This window comes from Herpailurus yagouaroundi, unplaced genomic scaffold (genome assembly GCF_014898765.1).
Source record: "Herpailurus yagouaroundi ecotype Mexico unplaced genomic scaffold, PumYag 28, whole genome shotgun sequence".
Classification (NCBI taxonomy): Eukaryota; Metazoa; Chordata; class Mammalia; order Carnivora; family Felidae; genus Herpailurus; species Herpailurus yagouaroundi.
Genome location: NW_024412376.1, coordinates 125,724,799 through 125,750,921, shown reverse-complemented (window position 1 = coordinate 125,750,921; position 26,123 = coordinate 125,724,799). Strand labels below are relative to the sequence as shown.

Below are 26,123 nucleotides of genomic sequence, written 5' to 3'. Positions count from 1 at the left end.
TATTTCCTCTAAAGTACCAAGTAAATTTGATGAAAATAGTGTATTTCTGAAAAATGATCCAAATTCTATTAATAGAAAAATTGTGAGAACTTTACATCAATAGCATCGAACCATGCATAATTTTCAAAAAGGAAATGATAAAGCCCAGTCTTAATTGTGAGAATATAAGGATTTAATTTTATTACGTCCTTGTTAAATATTTTTCTCAATCAGTAAATGTTAAAAAGTATTATTTGTTTATTCCTGTCAGTGGGGCTGAATTTCTGAATCATTAAAACCCTTTTTTTTTTTTTTTTTTTAGTTTTATTTATTTGAGAGAGAGTACAAGTGGGGAAGGGGCAGAGAGAGAGGGAGAGAGAGAATCTGAAGCAGGTTCAGCATGGAGACTGTTGCAGGACTCAGTCTCATGAACCTCGAGACAGTGGCCTGAGCTGAAATCAAGAGACAGACGCTTAATCGACTGAGCCACTCAGGCGCCCTACAACCTGTTGTTTAAGTTTATTTATTTTTGACAGAGACAGAGTGCGAGCATGAGCTGGGGAGGGGCAGAAAGAGAGGGAGACACAGAATCTGAAGCAGGCTCCAGGCTCCAAGCTGTCAGCACAGAGCCCGATGCGGGGCTCGAACTCACAAACCGTGAGATCATGACCTGGACCGAAGTCGGATGCTTAACCGACTGAGCCACCCAGGTGCCCCCAAAACCTGTTGTTTTCTTTTTTTAAGATTAAATTTTAGCAAAGTCTCAAGTACTCTGTTAGTCTCAAAGTTTTCTCTTACCTTGGGAATCAAGCTGAATTGATTGTGTTCACATTAAAAGTACTAGGAAGCTATATTTTTTTACAAGTGGGTATTAGGTTTAATATGTTTTCAGGTTAAAAGCCTGTTTTTGTATTATAAAGTTAAATTACAGAATTAAGGTTTATCATTATATGGTAGTTAAATGAAAGACATAATTCTGCCTTGATGTTTTGCATTTGCACCAAACTGTTAAAATTTAGAACTTATTTGCAACACATAAAAATACATTTTTCTTCAACAGTGGACATTCCTCTGGTTACGATAGTCGTTCTGCACGTGCTTTTCCATATGGCAATGGTAAGTATTATTTTTAGCTGCCCAGATTCAGTCTGAACCAGTATTTAAATATTTTTAAAGCAATAAAAACATACTTCTATTGTTTAAAGTACTATCTTATAGAGCAATTAAAAAATATTAACTAAAGGAATAACTATGTCTTACATTCTAGGTTACTTTACAGAAGAATTTTCATTTTTTATCAACTGTACTCTTAAAAATTAGTAAATGGTGACAGCATGGATATTTGTACCTTGCCTTTTCCTAAAAGGATTTAGGATTTGTCAGCAAATTGTCTCAAATTTCGTTCATAATCTTTTTGTTTCTTGCTTCAGGTCATCCAGCTAACCTTGTTCTCCTCTTCCCCTGTTTTTTTCTTCTAGATCATTTGGCTAGGTCTTCTTTCCTGTTCACTCTTTACAAAGTAATCCATTCTAGGGGCTTCTGATACCGCCTTCTGCTTAGATCTCTTGATCATCCATTCATTTATTTTAAAAGTGCTATGCACTGCACTAATTTTAGGGATACAGTAAGCTATAAACCCTTATCAAATTTATAGCCTGGTGAGGAACAGCCAGGTGACAGAAGAAGGTGTTATGGGAGCATAGTGGAGGGGGTCTCCCACTCCAGAAGGGGTGGAGAGGGAGATAATGTTATTTGAGATTGAAATCATGTTCAGAGGCATAGGGGTGAGAGAGAAGCTGGTAGGCATGAACTGAAAGAAGTCTGGTGTGGCTGGAGTGTAGAGATTGCATGATGAATGTTTAGAGAGGAGACAGGAGGTTGTGCAAGGTGTGATAGCCATGCTGTATAGATTTTCAACCTTATTCAGAAGGCTGTGAGGAGCCATTTAGTTCTATGCTGAGCTATGAAATTGCTAGACTTACATTTGAAAAAGGTCCATGTTGGCTACTTACTGTGAGGAAATTGTGGATTTGTAGGGTGGATGGAAGGAGGAATGGCAAAAATGCTGCTTGATTTGGGGAACAAGAAACTACTGGAATAATCCGGGGAAGAAATGATGGTGTCTTGTATTCAGGTAGTACCACTGGGGATGGAGAACATTGAAATCCCCCAAAGGCATTTGCACAGTAGAAGTTATAAATCTTGGTAGTAGGTCAAGTGTCAGTTATCTAATCCATTTACCAGGTAGGTATCTGTATCGGGGTGTTGTACTGTCCTTCAGACCCACCTTGTCCAGACTACATATATGCCCTTTATTCACATCAAAAGGTGGTGGTTTCTGTTGACTTGTTTCAGTGATTATACAGCCTTTTATTGGTTTGTTGGTTTGTTTATTAGTTCTTGCTGGGCTCCCAGGAAGTCCTGCTCCTTAGGTTGGAGTCTTACTTTTCCCTCTCATTATTTATGTGACTTTCATAGATCTTCAGCTATTAAACTTAGTGAGACTACATTAAAGCACCTTCGTCCTACCATTTAATAAACCCTCAAATATTAGCTGTGATTTTTATGATGATCCCCACCATCTCCAGCAAGCTCCGAGTTCTCTCTCTTTTCTGCACTTTGAGGCAGGGTAGCTTGATTGTTAAAGCATAGGCCCTGCAGTTAGCCTGGGGGTGGGTCCTGCGTCTATCTTATCCTTGTAACTTGGGATAACTTAAATAACCTAAATCCTTTTCCTCCTCTGTAAAATAAAGTTTGAGCATAAAGGGCTCAGCACAATGCCCATAATATGTAAGGCCTTGGCACCCATTACTTGTTTAATTATTTAAAATTTTATTTTTACCTTTTTTTAAGGCACTTGTCCTTTTCTTTTTCATGAGATTCCTTGTATATTTGTTTCCGTACACATAAACATGAGGAATAGCCCATATCAGAAGGAGTAAGACTTCATTCTTGAGGTTACCTATACAGTTTCCTTGTGGAAGATTTCATTATTTAGTATTTATTAAGCATTTAGCTTTTTCTCAAAGTAATATATGCAAATTTTTAATCAGTATATTAGCAAGAGTTTTCTTTTCACTCTTTCCAACCCCAACACCTCTCTCAGAAGCATTTTTTTAAAATATGAAGGATTTCTTTAGTAATAAGAGTTATAAAGCATATTGCAAAAATTAATGAGAAGAAAGGAGTTTTCTTCATCCTAATCAAACAAAGCTTTGGAATGTAGATGATGATACATCTTCCTCTGTGTTGGTAATTCTGTTTTACCTTTGTTAATTTATTTTAGGATTTTGTAATTTATCCTTAAACACTGCTTACTAATTTTTCTTGATGTGCATATTAATATATTAAGAATGTGCTCATGGCACCTGGGTGGCTCAGTCGATTGAGCGTCTGACTGTTTAATTTTGGCTCAGGTCATGATCTCATGGTTCATGGGATTGAACCCCATGTCAGGCTGTGCGGTAAAAGCACACAGCCTGCTTGGGATTGTCTGTCTGTCTGTCTCTCTCTCTCTCTCTCTTTCTCTTTCTCTCCCCCCCCTTCCCTCCTCCCCTCCCCTGCTCATGCACATTCACACACACTCTCTCTCAAAATGAATAAACTTAAATATATTGTGCTTATAAAGTAAGACCCAGTTAAAAAGTATTTTGGAGAAATATCAAAGAACTGCAGAGACCAGCATTTTTGATGCTTTTTAGTTCTTCTGATGGTCTGCATAGCATTTGTATATAAGCTTATCACTCTATTTCTTGATTTATATAACTATAGATACCATCTGTTATCATCCTCTTATGATAGATGTGTATTTTGCTCACTTACCATCACTACCCCTCTCTTTTCCCCACCAGTGAAGTTATGACTATTTTTGTACCTCTTTCTGTTATCTACATGTCCTTGGTTTCATGTACTATCAAGTGCCTATCACCAGGCAAATTTCCAGGTCTTCACCTCTTCTTCCCCCTCCGCCTGCCAGCTTTGGTCAGCCATACTTCTGCTTAGGAACATTTATATTCTGTCCTATAACCCAAACTATCTGTGCCCTGACAAATTTTTTATTCTGAAAGCTAAACAATAAACCATATTTACATTATTAGGACTATATAAATATTGTATAGAGATAATGATAATACTCAAGCCCTGCAAAGGAGAAAGTTCCAATGGCAAATAGAAATTACCTTTTTTTTTCTTAGACTTCATCAACTGTAAAATCCTACTACATTTTAATTGGATTCATATTTGGGGTGCCTGGGTGGTTTCCGTCGGTTAAGCATCCAACTCTTGGTTTCAGCTCAGGTCATGATCTCACAGTTCGTGGGTTCAAGCACCGCATCAGGCTCTGCACTGACAGTGTGGGGCCTGCTTGGGATTCTCTCTCTCCCCTCTCTCTCGGTCCCTACCCTGCTTGTACTTGCTCGGTCTCAAAATAAATAAACTTAAAAAAATATAATTGGATTCACATTTGAACTGTGACTTTCTCCATCTCAAGGTTTTTTTCCCCAAAAATGTTTTCAGATTTTGTTTTTCATGTATGTCCTTAAGCCATCTGGTGTTCATTTTTGCCTGTGTTATAAGGTAATGATATAATTGTCCCAGTGTTATTTGTTGAATAGTTTATCCCCCTTGAGGGATTTATAATGTCCCATCCATCAGGTTTCCATGTACGCTTGAATCTGTTTCATGGCTTCTTAGACTTGACTAACTCTCCTTTGTTAATAATGCCACATTAGCGTAATTACTGAGTTTTATAGTAAATCTCCTATCTGGTTCAGCAAAATCTACCTACTTATTCTGCTTCAGAAGTATTCTGGTGCCATTGCTCTTACATATCCATTCTGAAATCAGCTTTGGAAGTTCCATGAACAACTGTTTTGAGATTTAGATTAGTGACATTTATATTATGCTTACTTTAGACAAAACGCTGTTAACTCATGTAGTCCTGACAGCTTTTAAAGCAGGTGTACTGTTACTATTCCCATTTTATGGATGAAGTAATTGAAGAACAGCCAGATTAAGTGGTTTCCCTGGTACCACAGAATAAGTGGCAGAATCAGGAGCTGAAACCAGGCAGCCTGGCTCCAGAGTCCTTGCTGTTTCTAAACTAGATTGGAATTACATTGATGCTTAGATCATTTTGTGTGGAATTTGTATTTTACAGCATTGAGTCCATCAACGAACAAGGACTCTCTTCATCTATGGAGATGTTCTTTAATATATTTCAATCAAGTGCTATAATTATCTTTACACAATTTTTGCACGTCTTTGGTTAGATTTAGTCATTGGTATCTAATGTTTTTGTTGTTTTAAGTGATATATTCATTCGAACTTCCTGTTTTGTATTTGCTTGTATTTAGAAATAGGATTGGTATTTGTTCTATTTATACATATAGTATGTATATAGTAATCAATATGTATATTGATCTTGTAGCCAGTTATCTGTTGAACTCAGTATAATTTGTCTATAAAGGCTTTTTAGCCTGTAATACATATCTGCAGGTAATGATTTTGTTACTTTTCAGATTCTTGCTTCCCTCCCTGTTTTTTGTTTGTTTGTTTTGTGGGAGGGTTCTTAACTGTTCTGACCAGCATCTCTTTATAATGTTGGAGTACTGAAAGTGGAGTTCTTGTCTTATAAGCCCCCCCCCCTTTATTTTTAAGGAAAATGCTTTTACATTTTTACTACCAGGCTTTTTTTGCTATTTGGTTTTTGATGGAGTCCTATATCAGATCAAGGAAAGTTTTCAAGAGCCTTTAAACTGAATGGATTTTGAGTTTTAATCAAATGCTTTCTGAGATAACCATACCGTTTTTCTTCTCTAATCTGCTAATGTGGTAAATTTCTAAATTTTTCTAACATCAAGTCACTGTTTATTTGCTAAGATAAACCTAACATGGTCATGATTAGTTATCTTTAAAAAAATAATAATAAACATTGATTGATTTAGGATTTTGACATCTATGTTCATATGTAAGTTTAGCCTATAATTTTTCTTTATTTGTATTGTCTTTAACTGGTTTGGGTATTAACAAGCCACGTGGGATAAGTTAGAGAATAATCTTTTTTTTCTATTCTTTGAAGTTTATATATTAGAATGGTCTGTACCTTATAAATTAGTAAAACTCAACTATAAAAATGATCTAGTCTCTTGGGAAGGTTTCAAGTTACTGATCAATGTCTTTCATAGTTAGGGGAGCAGTGAAGATTTCTTTCCATTCTTGAGTCACGTTTTGGTAAATTATTGATTGATCATTTGAAATTAGTCCATTTCAGCTAAGTTTTTAAATGCATAGGTATAAAGTATATCCTCTGTATTCTTAATCTCTGTAACATCTGTAATTGTGGTTTTTTTTGGTTTTGATTATGTGGCCTCTTTTTTTCTTAATCTTGTCAGAATATTGTTATGTTTTGTCTAGTCTTCAAAAACCACCTTTCAGGTTTTTTTTTTCTTATTGTATGGTTCTTTTCTATTCTACTTTATCTTTATTATCTCCTTTTTGTATGATTCTGTTTGTGTCTAAGTTCTTAAGCTTTAGCCTTCCATCTTTTCTAATGCATCTAATGTTTTTTAAGATTAAATTTCTCTCCAGAACAGTTTGCATCCCTATACTTTTGATGTCATATTTTTATGTTCAGTTCCTAAATGATTTAAAATTTATTTTTTTTTACCCCTGCATTTTCGGAAATGTGGCTTTAATTTGAAACGTATAGAGATTAGGTTGTCTATTTTACTTATGAAAGTACATAATGTACTTTTATAAGTGTTTCATATGTGCTTGAGAAGAATGATTATTATTTAGCTGTTTTGGGCAGTATTCTGTTATATTCATTAAATCAAGCCTGTTAACAGTGTTTTGCTCAAATCTTCTATTATCTGTAGTGAAAGTGTTTTGTCTGCTTATACTGGCAGTAATTGAGAGCAGTTATGTTAATCTTCCATGATCAAGGTGGATTTTTTATTTCTATACATTCAAGCTATGTTACTCTCTAAAAATTTAAGCTTGTTTGTTAGCCACCTGGAAGTTTAGTTCTGTCTCTTGGTGAGATGCATCGTCTATTCCCTTTTTGTGGCCCTTTCTGTCCAGGTAATCCTTCTTTGTGAGGCTGCTTTGTTGTTAATCTAGCCTTTTCTGAAGAGCTACAGAGATTAGGGGGATTGGTATTTTCCTGTTCCTCCCATCTTTCTGCTTTCAACCATTTTGTTGTTTTTATGTCCTTTATGTTCAGAATATTAGAGGTTTTGTTTTTTTGTTTTCAGAGTTTTTCAAAGTACTAATCAAACTCTTTCGTTTAACTGGTGAATTCAGTCTCTTGAATTACTGTGATTATTGAACTGATCAAACTTGTCTTCTCTAACCCTCATCCTTTCCAGGTCTTTTTGAACTGAGTTTTTCAGATATTTTTTTAAATTCTATTTTTCCTTGTAGTGTTTTGAAATTATACATTTTGTTTCTATTATTTTAGTGGTTACTTTTGGAATGTATTATGTATATATTTCATAGAAGTTCTTTTGGTGAAGTCTGTTAAAACTTCTCATTAAAAAAAAAAATTTTTTTTAACGTGTATTCACTTTTGAGAGGGAGAGAGCATGCGTGCGAAGGGGAAAGGGCAGTGAGGAAGACAGAGGATCCGAAGCTGGCTCCGTGCTGGGAGTGCGGTGCTTGATGCTGGGTTCAAACTCAGTGAAACATGAGATCATGACCTAGGCCGCAATCAAGTGTCAGCCGCTTAATCGACTGAGCCACCCAGGCGCCCCCACTTTTGCTCATTTTTGAATCTGTGAATGTCTTTGTTTTATTCTTATTCTTGAGATTTAATTTTGTTTAGGATGTCTTTCTAGGTTGACCATTACTTTCTCTCAACACTTTGAAGATGTCTGGTTTATGTTTTTAGTATTGGAAAGTTTGTGGTGTATCTAATTCTGGTTCCTGTCTTTGTATGTTAGGGCTTTAAGGTTTGTTTCTGTATGTTACCTCAAACTATGGGTATTTACCATGCATTATTTCTCTTTTCTATTTATAACCTAGGTTTCCATTATAATCTATAGATGAAACATTTTTGGTGGGAGTTTTGTCTTGTTTTTCAGTAGAGTTTTGTCTGTCTCATTTTGTTTAAGTGCCATAACTTTTGTTTTGAATTGTTTCTGTCTTTTTCTTTAGTTGCCTTTCCCCACCTTCCTGGTTCTGCTCCTTCATGGCCTAGTCTTGTGGATACCAGCAAGCAGTGGGACTATTATGCAAGAAGAGAGAAAGACCGAGATAGAGACAGAGACCGAGACCGGGAGCGAGACCGTGATCGAGACAGAGAAAGAGAGCGCACCAGAGAGAGAGAGCGGGAGCGTGATCACAGTCCTACACCAAGTGTTTTTAACAGGTTTGTTGAACGTGCAGGAATTCGTACACATGTATTTCATGTACATTTTAGAATTTATATTTGGTGCAAGGATGGAAAATCTAATTCACTTGGGAAGGGATTGCTTTAAGAGTAGTTAGTATAACCAATGAAAAGCATTAAAGCTTTTTAAATTCCTAGATGCTTTCCATGATGCAAAACCATAATCTTCAATTTGTTTACTTCTTCCTTAAAGGAATTTGAAAATATTTTTATCTTTTCATCTAAGATTTTTATCTTAAGTTTAAATAGTTGGCAAGAGATAATTTCCAGTATATTATAAACATTACAATTTTGAAATAAAATCACTCAAATTTTAAACATACCCAGTGGGTTAAGAGCATTATAGGGATTTGCTAAACCTCGTCATCATATTTTGTAAAAATGCATGTAACAGACTCTCTTTTAACAGTTGGAAATTTCACATTTCTCTGTTTGAATTCTTATTTCTGAGCAACTTTTCCCAAAGAATTTTATTCCTCTGAATAAGTTTTTAAAAATGGATCATTCTATCCATTTTTCTTGCAGCATACCTATGGTAAGTTTAAATGTCTAAAAAATTTATGACTGTAAGATTAAGTATTTAAAAAAATTTTCCCCTCATTTTAATTATTACTTATTTAAATATATATAGATAGAGCAACCTTTGAAAATAATTTAGTGGAACTACATCCCTTAATATTATGGAGGACTTCCGCCCATCCCCAATTAAGTATATGTATTCATGAGTGAATATTACTGTGGCTAGGAAAAAACAGACTTTTCCATTAATTATGTTTCTTCTAAAAAAAATTATATATATATATATGTATAAGCCTTGTTCACATAAAATACTTAAATGAGAATTGATGGAATTTTGTTGTGGCTCTATCGTTTAATTAATTGAGCACCTGTAGATTCAGTGATATGCCAGATTTACATAGGTGTAACCTATCATCACAACTATTATTTTTTTTTTAATGTTTATTTATTTTTGAGAGAGAGAGAGACAGCACCAGCACGAGCGGGGCAGGGGCAGAGAGAGAGGGAGACACAGAATCTGAAGCGGGCTCCAGGCTCTGAGCTGTCAGCAGGCACCCAGGTGCCCCTCATCAAAATTATTTTTAAGGATCTGTCGGCTCTATCAGCTATTCAACTTTCTTGAAAGCAGAGAACTGGAAACCTCCTGGTTTGTGAAAGTATTTGTCACTCAGTGTAACTGTTTCCTTGGGCTGCCATTACCAAGTCCGACACACTGGTGGACTAGAACAACAGTGAATCCTTTCTGCAGTTCTGGAGGCTATAGGTCTGATACCAAGGTGCCAGCCTATCTTCCTCATTTTCATAGGCTCTGAGGAATGATCTGTTCCATTTCTTGTAACTTCTGGTGGTTGTTAGCAGTCCTCGGTGTTTTTGGTTCTGAGATGCGTCACCCCAGTTTGTGTTTCTGTCTTCATGTCTCATCTTCCCTTCTGTGTCTCTGTCCAAATTTCTCTCTGTTTATAAGGATATCAGTCATTGGATTGGGGTGCAACCAAATCCAGTATGACCTCACCTTGACTTAATTACATCTGCAAAGACCCTGTTTCCAAAAATAGTCACATTCACAGATACAGGGGTTAGGGCTCAAACTCATCTTTTTCAGGGGGCGGGAGGAGACACAATTCAACCCAGTACATTCAGGAATTGAAACTGAGAAAACTAGAATTTATGAAAGAACACCAAAAGGGCTTTACTACGACTTCTCAAAAAACTTCCAGTTATACTCGTTTAAAGTTACTTTTAGATGCATCTTTTTTTTTTTAAATTTTTCAATGTTTATTTGTTTCGAGAGAGAGAGAGAGACGGACAGACAGAGTGTGAGTGGGAAAAGGGCAGAGAGAGAGAGAGACACGGAATCCGAAGCAGGCTCCAGGCTCTGAGCTCTCAGCACAGAGCCCCCACGCGGGGCTTGAACTCAAAAACTGCGAGATCATGGCCTGAGCCAAAGTCGGAGGCCCAACCAACTGAGCCACCTATGCGCCCCAGATGCATCTTTTTAAACTTAATATGCTCAGAAAGAATTGTTCATTTTAATACATCTTTGCAGATAGCCTTTAAAACAGACTTTGTTAAATATTTTCATGCAAACCCTGGAGTTGCAATTTTTCCTCATTCCATTTATGGAAAATAGCTACCGTATAACTTAATTGGTAAAAGACAGCTCTCATCAGTCCTGACAGCCAAATCACAAGTTTTTATCAGAAAAGAAGTCTGATTTCATTTTTTTTGTTCACTTTAAATGAGTATAAGATGCTGCCCCTCAACACTTTTGATTTGCTTTTCTTCAGAGGGACTTCAGTGGATTTTGTTTGTTTGTTGTTTTAACTAGGTCAAGGAAAATTGTTTATGACTTCAACCACACTACTTTACATACAGTATATCTGAAGTTAGGACATCCCAGAAGACAGAATACTCCCATTTCTTACTCCATATTTTATCCTTGACAGAAAAATGTGTCAGATAGGAAGACTGAAAGCCTTATAGAAGCTTTGTTATTCCTTGAACAAAATAAATCTGACATTAATATTTTAAATTAGATATCTAAAAAAAAAAATTTTTTTCATGTTTATTTTTGAGACAAAGAGCATGAATGGGGGAAGGTCAGAGAGAGGGAGACAGAGAATCCGAAGCAGGCTCCAGGCTCCAAGCTGTCAGCACAGAGCACAACGCAGGGCTCAAACTCACGGATTGTGAGATCATGACCTGAGCCAAAGTTGGATGTTTGACTGAACCACCCAGGAGCCCCTTAAATTAGATATTTTTAATGCCATGATTGTTTTTGCACCCTGAGTCAATGTATCAGAGTAAAATTGGTAAAAGGAATGCCTTTTGTAAAGGGCTAGGAAGTTGATTGTGAGAGAAGAGATTGGAGAAGCGGCATGATGCTTTACCCGCTGGTATGTATCATTACGCAGTTCACGTTTAGGAAAGTTTCTGGAAGTTGTGGGTGGCAGTCGATGCCTCAGAACGTTTTGTGCCACTGGAAAGAATTCATACGCTGACATGGTACTGGCCCGTGTGCTGGTCTAGAGAATAATTCAGAATTCTCCTAATGATCCACAGGTCCCAGGCCAGTACACCTTCCTACACTTTAGAACACCCAGTTCTCTCTCAAGCCAATATATCCCATGTTTTAGCTATGCTGAACTAGATGGTATTTTGGAAATCCCCCATAGTTCCATACTCGTTCATGTTGTTCCTGTCTTCTGTGAGCTTTTCTGAACCCCCCAAAAAATGGAATTATTTCCTTCACTTGCTAAGTATTTAGCGTATCTTCTTTAAAGCATGTTTTTCTTAGCAAGCCTCTCTAAGGGTGTTGGCCACCATCTTCCATTTCTGTATTCTCAGCACTTTGTATAGTTAATGCCTAACATGCAATGATAAAATGCCATACGTTGCAGGGGAGGAAGATGAATATAGTAAAGACAGTTCTGAAAGCTGTTGTGTGAAACTCTGTTTTAGCTAGGCAGATTTTGAAATTAAGAAAAATCAAACTTTATCATTAGGAAAGCATTAATTTTAGCATCTCGTTAAAATATCAGTCTTGGTGGGGTGCCTGGGCAGCTTAGTCAGTTCAGCATCCGACTTTGGCACAGGTCATGATCTCACAGTTTAGAGTTAAAGCCCTGCATGGAACTACCATCAGCACAGAGCCCGCTTCAGATCCTCTGTCCCTCCACCCCTTCTGTGCCCCTGCATATGCATGCACACACACACTCTCTCAAAAATAAACATTTAAAAAAATACATATACAGTCTTGGTACCATCACAATATAGAATGAAATGAGTCAAAATAACTTTTTTTATACCAGCTATTTTTACGGATGGGATAAATGTACATAGACAGTTTTCTGATTTTGCTAGATCAGTTAAGGATGTGAGCATATACTTGATTCAGGCAGCATGTTTTGTTAGATGTGATCATGTAATTCTAGACTTCTTACTCCAAAAAGGTCCTTAGGGATTATCTAATCTAAATTTTGACTTGGCAGATGAGGAAATGGATGTGTGAAGAAATTAAGACAACGGTAGAGAGCTATATGGGCTACTGAAAAAAGTGGTTGAGATATTACTTAAAATCCTTTTTAGTCTTGAAAGTAGTTAAAAAATTCTGTTACTTTTTATTTTTCTTATTACTCTGTATGCACTTTCTTTATCAGTGGGTGGAGGTGATTCATTCATTCATGTAACTGACATTTTCTGATCCCTGTTATATGCCAGGAACAGAGCTATGTGCTAAGGATACAGAAATACTCACACACTATCCTTACAGATTTAAGCATGTAATGTTGTCAAGGGGACTAGGACGGGTTAGTAGTTTTAAGCGTTACCTAAAAAAAAAAGTGCCATAAGAAACAATAGGATTTATTCATCTTTTATTTATTCATCTTTTTCCTTCCTATAGCTCCTAATAGTGACTGTAGGAGCTGATAACATTTTATTAAGTATAAATAAGTAAAGGTTGATACAATAAGTATGTGTGTAGGTTTTGTGTTTCAGTATGAATATAGTGCAATGGGATATGTGCTGTTAACCTTGACCACATAGTGCGTAATTCTGTTACATTCAAGAGCATTACTTTCAGGCAATGAATTGTTTCCCTTTTTAAAAAAAATTTTTTTTGTTTATTTGAGAGAGAGAGGGAGAGGGAGAGCATGAGCAGGAGGAGGGCAGAGAGAGAGGGAGACACAGAATCCGGAGCAGGCTCCAGGCTCTGAGCTGTCAGCACAGAGCCTGATGTGGGGATTGAACTCCTAAAACGTGAGATCATGACCTGAGTTGAAGCCGGACGCTTAACTGACTGAGCCACCCAGGCGCCCCAGAAGCTGAATTTTTTCTAATGTAATTCAAATGGATATATTTGAGATAGCACAGTTATTTCTAGAATGTACATGTTCACAAGGTGCTGAATGTAAACTTGATATACGTAAGAAGACTAAATTGAATTGCTTTGCCTAGAGTTCATAAATTCTTTGTGTAAATAATACATTTATAGAATATTTGAGGCTAAATTCTCTGATTCTTCAGTTTCAAATACACGCATGCACAGATGTTACTCAGTTTTTATGGAGACTTAAAACGATTAATAGTTAAACCACATTTGATTTTCATATTGGTAAGCTATAGGGCATCAGGAGTCAGTGTTTACCAAAATCTGACTAAAAGTTCAAGGACAGAGCAGCAAAAGATGGAGGAATTTTATGTTGTTCTGGATTATCCCAGGAATAGTGTTCTCTGGAAAACCCCAGTGAAGTATAAAAGTAAGGGCCATTTTTCTTAAAGACTGACATTTTGAAATAAGGCATGTAGTGTGTGTTATCTTACAAATTACAGGGTCATTGTTTTGAAAATTATAGACCAGTCTCAACATCTGTTTTTTAGGCTGCTTAAGTGTGGGCCCGAAAGAAGGCTGGTCATTTTAGGGTGTTTGAAGTGAGCTGTAATGATTTCCAGGCCTAGAGAAACCTTTGCGCCACAGCTGCTTATCAGAGAAGGGGACGGAAGGACAGATCCTCATTATGTTCTGTGTGTGAGGCCGAATCTTCCGACACCACATCCTGTGGCTGTCTTCAGAATCTTAGGGGCCTCACAGCTAACAAGAGTTGGTGTTAGGATGAGAGAGAAAAGAGGGTTACAAATGACAAATTGCAATAATTGACCTTAGTTATTTTTATGTAAACCCAATACAAAGAAGGCCTCATTTTTATGGAGGATACTACTTACGATAATCGTTTGTCATGGTTATTCCCCTTCAGAAACATTATAAGAGAGTCAGTCACTTTTATGAAAAAGGCTCTGCTTCTAAAAAATTGAGCACTGAATTGACTGAAGATGGGGAGAGCCTGCACGTTAGCTGCCATTTATTGAGGGCCCACTGTTGTGCCAGTTCTCCGACAACCTTGAAAATGACACTTGCCAGTTTTACAGATGAGAAAACAGGTCCAGAGAGGTTAACTAATTTACCCTGGGTCACACATTTAGTCAGTATAGCAGGATCAGGATGTGGTCCTTGGTCTGTTCTGCACTTCCCGTCTTAATGCAGCGCAGCATTGCGTTTCGGGCCCCATGCTTCCACTGTCCAAATACAGAGTATATGTTTATGGTCAGAAAATGTGGGTCCATGTGGGTACATACAGTATACTTTTTTAGTAAGTTTTTGAAATGTTTGCTGTATCTCAGGCAGGAAGAACTTGGTCAATAATAGGAGACGTTAGTTGTAGCACTACTGAATCATTACTTTTGGTAGGAGACCATAATTAAGTTGACTTTTTCTTTCATGTGGCTCATACTTTTAACTGATTCTGTGTCCTGTTACTTTCACTCATATACCTTAACATCTCGATGCGTCATGCAAGTTACTGATTTAATAATTTGTATTAGACCTTTCTAGAAACCAGAGCCCTTTAGTGTGTAGTGTTCTAGAAGATATTTTTATTCTAAGGGAGTTTACCGATAATAGGTTGTAGAAAGTGTTGACCTCTGTGAACAACAACCAAAAAAAGATTGGAAAGATTAAGAGAAAGCTGGAGGGAAGACTGTAAGTGAAGAGATGCAAAAAGAGGACCAGTCTAGAGAGGTTAAAAAAAAAGAGACTACCGTCCAACTCTAGCCATGAGTCCTAGCTTCACCAGTCCGTTCGATCTAAAGTCAGGAAATGGAGCTGCAGCAGAGGTGTGTGCACTTGCTGTCGTCCAGGGGACTCTGCCCGTCCCCAGCCACACACGTACCCAGAGTATTAAGCAATTGGGATGTCAGACTGTGTGTCCACAAGCAGTTCTGCCTGCATTGTGTGTGGATATTGTGGAAGCTGCTTTGATGTCCTTCTGTTCTTCAGGCTTACATACTTCTTCATGAGATGAATGTATTCTTCATGTGATTGAAGAACGTAAGCACTTTCATCTACTTTCCATAGCCATTGTGAGCCAGGTATCTTTACTTATAAAATCTTGGGCACACAGAGATTCTAAAAATATAAGAGTTTTGGTTGGAAAGCTAAGATATACAAACATGCTTTTAATTTTAAAAGGAACAAAAGAAAATGAAGCCAATGAAATTTTAAATCTGTTATTGCTCCCAGTTTTTTTGGGAAAAAACCCTCATTGTTACATAAAATTTCTAAATAACTGAAAGCACAAAACAAAATTGGACCTTTAATATGTAATTGTTTTATATTAGATCTAGTAATAATTGGGGAATGGCATCGTTTCCCTCAGTTCAACAAATGTATTTTGCATCTATTCTGTATAAGATGCTAATAACAACAACATGGAGGCTTCTGGCTTAGACTCAATTAGTCCAGTTGTCATGAAAAGTTTTTATTCCAATTTCAGTGACGAAGAACGATACAGATACAGGGAGTATGCGGAAAGAGGGTATGAGCGTCACAGAGCAAGTCGAGAGAAAGAAGAACGACACAGAGAGAGACGACACAGAGAGAAGGAGGACACCAGACACAAGTCATCTCGCAGGTTTGCTCTCTTATAGTGAGTCACTTGGAAGCCAAGAGACGTTGGTGTGACGTTGGAAAGTTAAACATTTCCAAATAACTAGCAGACCATATGTGTTCCTCGTTGGAGGATTAAGAATAAGGTGTTGAAATAGTTGGTTCTTATAGGCTCAACAGAGGTTTTGAAATCTAACAAGACTGCATTTAATACCCATAGACTTGCTGCATCGTCTTGTTGGGAGAGGGTTTTGTTTAGCATGTGAACCAGTAATAGTCTTAAAAAATTCTTTTATGCCTATTTACCCAAAGTCAACCCTAGAAATAATTTCCTTTTATGATTTAGTGCTTCCATTTCTAATTTGTAAAAGTTTTTCTGAATAAAGTATATGGGCTCTGAGACTCTAGGATAATATCAGGAAGGGGAGCTTGTAATGTAAATATAATCTGTATAAAAATCACAGAAACTGATTACTTCTCAAAATGTGCTTGAGAAAAAGAATGGTTTATTTAAAACCCAGTATCATATTGAGAATTTACCTAGACAAAGTGGGGTTTTTTTCCTCACTACTTAAGAACACACCTTTTTTTCCTTCAGTAATAGTAGACGTCGCCATGAAAGTGAAGAAGGAGACAGTCACAGGAGACACAAGCACAAAAAATCTAAAAGAAGCAAAGAAGGAAAGGAAGCTGGCAGTGAGCCTGCCCCCGAACAGGAGAGCACCGAAGCTGCACCTGCTGAATAGGCGTGGCTAAGGCCTTGTGGGTCTGTCAGGGCCAGAAGTGTACCATAAATCTTGTTATTTTTCTGGATGATGTTTAAGAAATTTACCTTTAATCTTGTTCTGTTAGTATGAAAAGTTAACTTTTTCTCAAAATAAAAGAGTGAATTTTTCATGTTAAGTTAAAAATCTTTGTCTTGTAATATTTAAAAAAAATAAAGACAGCAATGACTTTGTATCCAAGAAAGTAATGTGAATGAGTCACTCAGCAGGGAATTTTAAAGAGCTGTGTACATACACAGTATCTGACGGTCAGGGTTCCACCTTGGCCATCATTTTCTTGAGTTAAATCAAATACCAGTCTCTTAAGAGATGGCGCTACAACAGGCACCTCTGAGTCTAAAAGTTAAGGGCAGTCTTTGTCAGCACTGCTGCGGCTGAAGACCTCAAGACACGGTCTTGATATCACAACTTTTTGATGGGTTTTCAGTGGAACTAAATGGGGAACTTTTATATCCAAATTAGTAGAATCTACAGGCCTTTGGGTGGTGTCTGAAATAACCTGCCCGAAGTGTAGTTTCTAGAGCAGGCACGTGGACAGATACCCGTCACTGTGACACAAAGTTGAACTGCTTCACGGCTATCTGCAGGAGCCAGGGTCAAGCTGGTTTGGCCTTTCTTGATGCTTTTTCCAAGGCTCATTGGTTGAGCAGCACGTGGAGTTTTTACATAGTTACTAGCTAATTGTGAATGAAAAGACAACAGCTTTGCATTAGTCATTTCCTATTAAATCTAAGAATACAGGTTTATAATAGTCTGTGAGCATTTTTAGGGATAAGCCTTAGGATGTATTTGTCAGTCATGGTAACAACATGGTTTTGAGAGAATCCGTTACTAGGATCCTGTGAGTAGTGCTAGTAGAAATGAACTTAAGATCACATACTAAAAGACCATTATAATTTGAAAAATATTTATTTCTCATTTGATGAACAGTTTCTTCACCAGTGCACTTTTAAAATCCTCTGGCTGTAAATTGGTTTTTAAATGTCCATAATGTACACTTTACACGCCTCAGCATATACCAAATTTTTAATTATAGGATTTGAATTCAGTGGGGGCATACAAATTATCTCAGCCATGTAAGAGCTTTTTAATGAATAGAAAAATATAAACAGTTGTAATGTGAAATCCTCCACGCTGAATAAGAACTATCACTAATGTTTATATTTTGAGAATTACATTTTCGGAGGTGTAATGGACTTTCATCAGATCACACTTTCCTGACATTAGTTTACATTTTTACAGTCTATCCTTTAAATATAAAAATTGACAAGATAAATATATTGTTTCAACTTAGCTTATTTGTGGTTTTCTGTTTTCCTACGACCCATCATTGGTTCTATAAAAAAGTGCCAGGCCAAGAAACAATAGTAAGAGTAATTTTTCCTTTAAGTTCCTTCAGCATCCTTGCCAAGCAAGCATGAATCATTCCTGATGTACTTCTACCATTGACAGCCAGAAGAATGTCACCACATCTAAAAAACATAAAACAACCCATGATTAACATTTTGGTCTGTAGCTAAGGTTAATGCAAGTGTATCTGGTGGTCCTAGCTCTTGCCACATCTGTCAATCCTAATTATAGAAAATTCTTAAAAAAACCTTCTAATGAAGGCTTTTCCCCCTCCTCACTTGAATTCTGCACAGACTCTCCATTCAGCTCCTGTTAGAAAGGATGCTAAAAGTATGGGAAGTTGCTGTATGGGACCAGGGAATTCTTAGAAACTGAATGCTATGTAAATTTTTCTTACCAATAAGACAAGGTGTGTCATACAGGAGATATTTCTAATGGGGCCATGCTTTTGCATATATAAAACACTGGAAATAAGCCATCATTATTACCTAATTCTTCCATCATTGTATGCTGGTGTTCCTTCAACAATGGACTTAATAAAAAAAGGTTTGTCCCCAATGTATTCTTCGTAACCTCCTACAATGCAGAAGCCCAGACTCCCAGCTGTGTTTCTTCGTAATATGACATCTTTACAGTTATACAGGTACCTGAAATAGAATGTAAGCAATTTATCTGCACAGATCGGTTGAACTCTTAGTAAGAATTAGGATTCATCTCCCGTGCCCTTTATTGGCATTTTTCAGACTAGCATTGGATGGGTCTTACTCAAAATTGTCATAGCCCAGCGACGTTTTGTGCTGTTAGCTGGCTTTTTCCAGTTGAACTGTTTCCCGTTGCTAAACACCCCTTAAAAAATACTATTATGTTCTGTTTACATGTTTAGTGGGAAAAATAAGCCTACTTTTGGCTTAAAGATTCAGTGTCTCAATTTATATTAAAAAGTTGGAAATGCCTAAATCCTTATTGATGAGCCAATTCAAGCCTACTTAGCGACATATTTTTATTTACTTGTGGATATAATTTTAATGCAGACAAAAATCCTTTAAATGATTAATCTCCGTGAAAAAAAATTTAAACCTAACCCTAACTTGCCAAAGTTTTGACTCTTGAAATAATACCAGTTTAAGTGTAGCTCTACATGCTTGACAGGTTATAGAGAAGTATGCAGGCATAAAGTGAACGGAAATCGAGGTACTTTTAGAGATTAGAAGAATGATTCATAAGGGAGGAGAAAAAGTAAACCGAATGGGAGAAGGAGAGGCCACAGGTCTTCTGTGAATGGGTACAATCCTCCTAGAGGTTAGAGGGAAGGAACTATTTGGTGGCAGCTGGACCAGTGTTGACACAGGTGCAAAGCAAGTGCAAACTGTTACAGTTGTGACAGGTTGTGTGTCAGGAACTGGATTGGACTAAAACCCCCCAGTTGAGGAACTGGTTTAAAAGAAAGCATTTTCATATTGGTAAAAATCAAGATATGATTGTTTTGTTTATAAGCTGTACCTTAAAATATTAACTGCCTTTTGGAAAACCAATAAACTGTCTCATGTGAAAGGTTTTGTTAAGTGATGACGTTGGTCATTCTATTTGTTACTGACCTTGCTAATCAGTGTAAATGTGACTTCATGACGTTGCTGATTCCAACTTAAAATAAGCTTTGACTTTGGTGGATAACTTTAAAATGTAGTGGTAAAATTCAACTCTGTTTTGTTTTGTATCTGTTGTCACACATAATTTACAGTAATTTCTTTCACTGATAGCTGAAAAATAACAATTTTCTTTTAATAAAACAACAACCATATTTTGATTGCAAAATACTCATCTGCTGTATTTCACAGGAAGACCTCTGGTGTGAAACATTCACCCTGTAGGATCTGTGGCGTGTTAGATACCACATTTGCATGGCGGTTCACTGACTAGCTCATACACAACGCAGGTAACTGACAGTGCTCCAGACACCCCACGGCATTACATTCCTACCTGTGCCCAGTACTGGGGGGAAAGCAGATGAAGAATTCGGTGATTCCTACCCAAGGTCATCAGCAAATATCTGTTACCATTTCCCAGCCATCATTCCTTAAAACCTATAAATGGGTACCTAGAGCAATACTTGAAACAGTATTTCTCATTCTTTGACTATTGGATTTTTTCATGGAGTATCACCTTGGATCTTTAATTTTTATTGAATATTTGATTTCATGTGGACAAGCTATAAACCTCACCATCTAAAAATTCTGTTCTAGTGTAAAAGTTTCAACATAACGTGAATGAATTGTGTCTATTTTCCTAGACTCTTGTTTTGATGTTGGAGAGAAAGTATCGGGATCATCTTTTAGCAGATGTTTATTGAGCGTACCACATTCTGGCCACTTGGGGTATCAGTGAACAGACAAAAACCCCTGACCACTCTGCCATGCATTCACGTAGATGGCAATGTTACCGAGAGATTTTTCACTAAGTACTCTCCTTACTTTTGTGTTGAGTAGTTTAACTTTGTAGCATAAGAACTCAGTACTGTAAACCCCTTCAAAATCAGACCTTGGTTAGTTGGAACTGAGGAGTACTGGGCATTTTTTTTCTCAAGTTAAATGATTTCACTTGGGAAATGTGGAAGCTGGCTTTGGTCAATGATGCTGAGGATTTACCTTTGAAATATTCAGCGACTTTAAATTCTATAAACGTGAGTTTTCCTATTCTGAAACTCTCTAAATTTAGGGCTCATTGAAGAAGAGTTGGATAATTTAAAAAAATAGCAACGAATTTAGTAATTTTCTCCCAGTGAGAAAATTACGGTTACCTTAAAAAATAAACTCCATGTTAAGGAGCATGGTGAAGTCTTGGGTTGCTCAAGAAGCTGTAAAATTTTGTTACACTGGCTGTTCCTTCTCAGTCTCCAAGGATTCCCCTTTTCTCAGCAGACCTCAGTGTTTCACTGAGCCCCTACACTACCTAAGGGTGGTTCTCAAAGTGTCTGGAGATCAAAAACTCCTTTTGCCTTTCAGGGAGTCCAGAGATCAAAAAATAATTTTATCGTAATAGACATTATTTGCCGTTTTAAAAACTCTCATTTTTCTCGTGAGCGTTTAAGCTCAGAGAACACAGGCTGGGTGATCTGGCAACAGAGTGAATGCAGAGGTAGATGTGAGAGTCCAGTTATCTTCTGTTCAAGCCAAAGGGTAAAGAGGTTGGCAAAAAATATTGCTACTCTTCTCACTGTCTCCGAAGTCTTTTCTGGGTTCCCACAGCACCCTGTGCCTGTATAATAGTAACACACATTAACTCATTTCTCCCCTATCCTACTGGTCCAGATGAGAGCATGTTTCGAAAGACTTCCAGATGTGGAGTGTGGCCCTGGGAGCCAACAGAAAACAAAGCAGAAGGTCTTTGGTGATTTCTGAGTCCCCTTGAGTTGAAGAGCATCTTCAGCTGAGGGGTAATCCTGGAGTTGCCGCCTATGGTGTGACCCTCAAAGCCTCAACTCTGGCGCTTTACAGAGAATGTTCGCCAACCCCTGACTTTGACTTTTCCTAGAAAAACACACAAGGAACTGGTAACCGTGATTACCTCAGGGGAGTGGATCTGAGGGGACAGGCATGAGAGACTCACCCTGCACCCTTCTCCCCTTTGGTGCCTCGGATTTCTTCTGTGATTAGATTACTGTGAGGGGACGAGGGGCCAAAGGAAACTAAGGGCTGCCAGGGTGACCGAAGACCAGTGTTGTCTGTGCTGGCATCATTTCGCACTTCCTGTCTACTTCTTTTATTTTATTTTATTTTCAACATTTATTTATTTTTGGGACAGAGAGAGACAGAGCATGAACGGGGGAGGGGCAGAGAGAGAGGGAGACACAGAATCGGAAACAGGCTCCAGGCTCCGAGCCATCAGCCCAGAGCCCGACGCGGGGCTCGAACTCACGGACCGCGAGATCGTGACCTGGCTGAAGTCGGACGCTTAACCGACTGCGCCACCCAGGCACCCCTGTCTACTTCTTTTAAAGGAAATGAACCAAATCCAGACTACGCTTCCGGCAGGAGCAGAGAATCGCTGCCTCAGGCCAGGTGACAAAAAAAATGGACAGAAAGCCACTCGGTTGGTTATATTTGGAGTAAAAGCATCTCACATTTGTCCTGTCTACCACGAATGAGGAACTCTGATAGATGATGAGTAGCTTTCAAGCACGCAAAAACAAAAAACAAAAAAAAACCTGCTTTCATAGACTCCAGTTTCAGAAAGATTAAAAAATGTTAGTTCAAGTAACTCTTCTTCCACTCAGGCTCAGTCCAAAATGCTTGCAGATTTTCAAACTGCCTCAATGCTCAATTTTCAACTGTTTAAAAATGTCCTTATTTTAAAAATAATCAACTAGGAAAGGCTCAAAAAGGAATCTAGGTCAGTGTATCTGAGGCAGGGATGTTTTTTAAAACTTCATTTGAAATTTGAAAAAAAAAAAAAAAAAGACAAAGAGACCGTCCTATCTCCACCCTCAAGAAAAATGTCCTAAAACCAAACATCCTACTTTTATTCATTAAATCCAACGGCAGCATTTCATCTTCGGTGACTCTAATATTTAACATTTACATCACGCAGTTGGAATTTGTAAGGCAAATCCTTTGAAGGTCAAGAGTTTGTGCTCTGCTGCAGGTGTGCAAACCCCAGTTTATCTGTTCTTCAAAAATTTAACCTCTGCATCTAGCCATTTACAATGTCCTTAAAAACTGTCCCGACGTGTCTGCGCGAGACAATTTAATGGTTTCACATAAGGCTCCGGTTACGTCTCACTGGAATGACAACCCGGCTGCTCCCTGAAGTTTTCTAGAACTTTACAAGAGTAGGAACTAGAGAGTCTTGAGACATGCCCCTCAACCAGCACATGCTTCAACATCCGGGTACACGCAAGATGTTCTGCTGAAGGGTTTTACCTCTGCAAGTTCTGAGGATTCCACTAGCAAAGTAAGGGAAGGTTCCAGAGTGGAGGAGCCTGGTTGGGTTTTAGCCCTCTGCCCCCGTCAGCTGAGCTCTCTCTGCTGCATGAGCCATACAACGTACAAGGGCAGCAGCCCAGGAGCTCCTCAACGTGAGTGTCTAACAATGTTTCCACATCCAGGCTTTCATCCTGCTCTGGGATTTCCGCATGCATTTTCAGTAACAGAAGGGAGGACAGACTTCTTTCAAATGGTCTCACAATCAAACGTGGGGCTCACAAGGATGCTAGTGCCACGAACGTGGCTAGTGCCCAGAGAGTAAGAGTGGTCCGGGAAATGCAACGGTTTCCTCCCACATCCCCGCAAGGATGTCAAGTTGGGACTCACCGTGGTAATTCCAGCCACATGATCCAGGACGGGGACCAGTCTCTGGCCGGGGCTACGTTGTGGTTGGAGTCCAGGGCTGCTGGGCTGCTGCTCGCTTCCTCGGGTTCACGTTCTTTGACTTCCAAAGCTTTCAGGACCACCAAGGAGGATGTGCTTTTCAATAATGCAACTGCCTCACTCCGGCTGACCTCTGTTAGTTCAATCCCGTTCACGTTTAACAAAATGTCACCTGATGGCCAGAGAAGCAGAAGCTATCTTTAGTGAGAGCGCAAATAGGAACTTCTAGAAAAGTGCAAAGGGGCAGGGGCTGACTGCGATGTGGGGAGGTGAGGAGGGTGAAGGGCCATGTCATTAGCCTCCTGCACTGACGTGAGGCTGAGTTCTCCAACAGCAAAATGGCTAGCGTGTGGGTGTTTCACGGCACTGGGAAGTTATGTTCGGAGGTTTCTAAAGCATACTCGTTAGTGTTTGGTTGTTGCCTTTAAAAAACAAAAAGCAGGGGCGCCTGGGTGGCTCAGTCGGTTAAGCGTCCGACTTCGGCTCAGGTCACGATCTCACAGTTTATGAGTTTGAGCCCCGCGTCGGGCCCTGTGCTGACAGCTCAGAGCCTGGAGCCTGCTTCACATCCTGTGTCTCCCTCTCTCTCTGCCCCTTCCCTGCTCATGCTGTGTCTCGGTCTCAAAAAAATAAAATAAACATTAAAAAAAAATTCTAAAAAGGGAAAGCAGGTAGATAAATTAGCTTCGTTTACCATTTAATCAAAGAAAACCTACTTCTTCACTTCCTGTTTCTTGGTTTTAGCACAAGAGAGAGCATTTGGCAAAAGCTCCAAGTACCCGCATGGAGCCTGGCATGCGGTGGGCGCCCAACAAACGTGGACTGCCTGAAGAAGAGACCACCCCTGAAAGGGTCTGGCAGAGGAGAACACAGCAGTTAAGAAAAACGAGCTGGAGCGATGTTCTTAGAGAGGGAAAAGGAGTTAACATTGTGGTTCACTGCAAAGGTGATAGTAACTTCCATCGGTTAAGCACCTACTACGTGCAGGGCCATTTCCATACACCATCCCGCACAGTCCTCTGCTCGCATTCTCTCGCTAACAAGCCACTTCTTGGCGGACCTCATCACTCTCCACCCCGCTGCTTGGGTGAAAAAGGGCAAGAGAAACCAAAAGACATACTTCTCCTACCTCCAATTTCTATTCTTTGATCTCTCTCCTAATCTCCTGCCTCCTTTGACTCTCATCTTTTTCACACAGAATAACCATAGCAAGAGTAAAAAGATAGGAAGAGACAGATGGGAAAGGCTTGACCACCAGCCCAAGCCCTGCCTGACCCCAAAAGAAGCACTGTTAGGTTGGCCAAAGAAATTCCTTGCCATGCCCCCCACCCCGCCCTGCCCCCACCCATGGCTCCTCAGGCTGAACAGCTGTACTTCCGGAACTTCACATGATCTCCTGAATCTGAATCTCCTTCAACGACTTAATTGCTCAACCATCTGAGCTACCCCTTCGTGGGAATTGACAATATTATTAAAGATACATATTTGGCATCACCTTCCTTCATTCAGAGTAACCCAGGACACATAAGATTAAAATAATTAGGGGCGCCTGGGTGGCCCAGTCGGTGGAGTGTGCAGCTTCGACTCGGGTCATGATCTCGCAGTCTGTGAGTTTGAGCCCCGCGTCGGGCTCTGTGCTGACAGCTCAGAGCCTGGAGCCTGCTTCTAATTCTGTGTCTCCCACTCTCCCTGTCCCTCCCCTACTTGCGCTCTGTCTGTCTCTCAAAAATAAATCAACGTTAAAAAATTTTTTAGATAATGAAACTTTTTTTTTTTTTTTTAACCAGTGAAAAAGAACCTAGCATGGTACTTTCATGATAAATATTACTTCATGGTAAATAATGTAAATGGTAAATATTCATTGGCTCAAGATCCATGAAAGTATTTCTCCCATCCAACCCACGAAATGGAACAATTCATGAATAGGTTCATCACAGGATCCATCCGGCAAAAGAATCACTTAGAAAGAATGAAACCAAATTATGCCATTTAGTCGAGGCCACTTGCTCATAACTGTAGAACTTCTCCATCACTTCTTGGCATAGTTTGCAGATGCCCACTTTATTAGCAAGCCAAGGGGCCCACATCGACCCACATAAACTAAGAAGGGTGAAACCCAGTCCAGCAACTAAACCCAAACCAGTCAAGATCAACGGGTAACAGAGGTCCTGGGCAGATCAACGTCTCATTCTCTTGTTAATTCTGGAAGCAGTTACCTAACCCAGCAAGCTGCTAATTCATTTTTAACCCTCTGCTGCCCCAGTACCTTAAGTCTCTTTTTACCTGTTTTTATTCTTCCATCTCTGCTTATGACTCCTCCGGGCTCCACACTGATGACATAGATAGGCAAATCCCATTCCCTATGTGATGCTCCCCCTGCAACGGTCATGCCGAGAGATTCGCTGGGGTCTTTTCGGACACTTACCACCTTCTCGTGGCAAGTGACCACAGGATGGAGGGGCTAAAGGCACAGACAGAAAAACAAACACGGCGTATCTGTTCACAAGTGGGTTTGCATTTCCTACATACAAAAGCTACCAAAGCTGGATAAATATCAGATGGTAGTCCTTGCCCTCACAGAGAAAGACGCGCTCAGACACCCCACACTTTGCCTCCACCTTCAACAGAGTTGCATTATCCCAAACTCTATAGGCTCAGAGAAAGTTTACATTTCAAATAGAAATGGAAACAAAAAAAAAAAAAAAAAAAAAAAGGAAGAGGAACAGGTTGGAAACCACTGCAGAAATATTAAGCACACAAAGTGAACTACATCCCAAATATTCCAAGTGACT

At 38.8% G+C, this 26,123-nt stretch overlaps 2 protein-coding genes across 27 annotated transcripts in view; one reads left to right on the top strand and one right to left on the bottom strand.

Moving 5' to 3' along the window:
- Nucleotides 1-19,780, top strand: part of FIP1L1 (factor interacting with PAPOLA and CPSF1) — an 82,919-nt gene extending 63,139 nt beyond the window's left edge. For all 24 annotated transcript variants that reach the window (XM_040483537.1, XM_040483615.1, XM_040483603.1 and 21 more), the window contains 4 exons: nt 1,040-1,095; nt 8,137-8,350; nt 15,721-15,858; nt 16,432-19,780. In XM_040483537.1, the coding sequence (XP_040339471.1) occupies nt 1,040-1,095; nt 8,137-8,350; nt 15,721-15,858; nt 16,432-16,579 (556 nt within the window). In that variant the 3' untranslated portion in view covers nt 16,580-19,780. The remainder of the gene's footprint in view (nt 1-1,039; nt 1,096-8,136; nt 8,351-15,720; nt 15,859-16,431) is intronic.
- LNX1 (ligand of numb-protein X 1) overlaps nt 17,512-26,123 on the bottom strand; it is a 145,551-nt gene continuing 136,939 nt past the window's right edge. For all 3 annotated transcript variants that reach the window (XM_040483430.1, XM_040483440.1, XM_040483445.1), the window contains 4 exons: nt 25,615-25,792; nt 23,275-23,503; nt 18,457-18,615; nt 17,512-18,090 (listed from right to left, as the gene is read on the bottom strand). In XM_040483430.1, the coding sequence (XP_040339364.1) occupies nt 17,955-18,090; nt 18,457-18,615; nt 23,275-23,503; nt 25,615-25,792 (702 nt within the window). In that variant the 3' untranslated portion in view covers nt 17,512-17,954. The remainder of the gene's footprint in view (nt 18,091-18,456; nt 18,616-23,274; nt 23,504-25,614; nt 25,793-26,123) is intronic.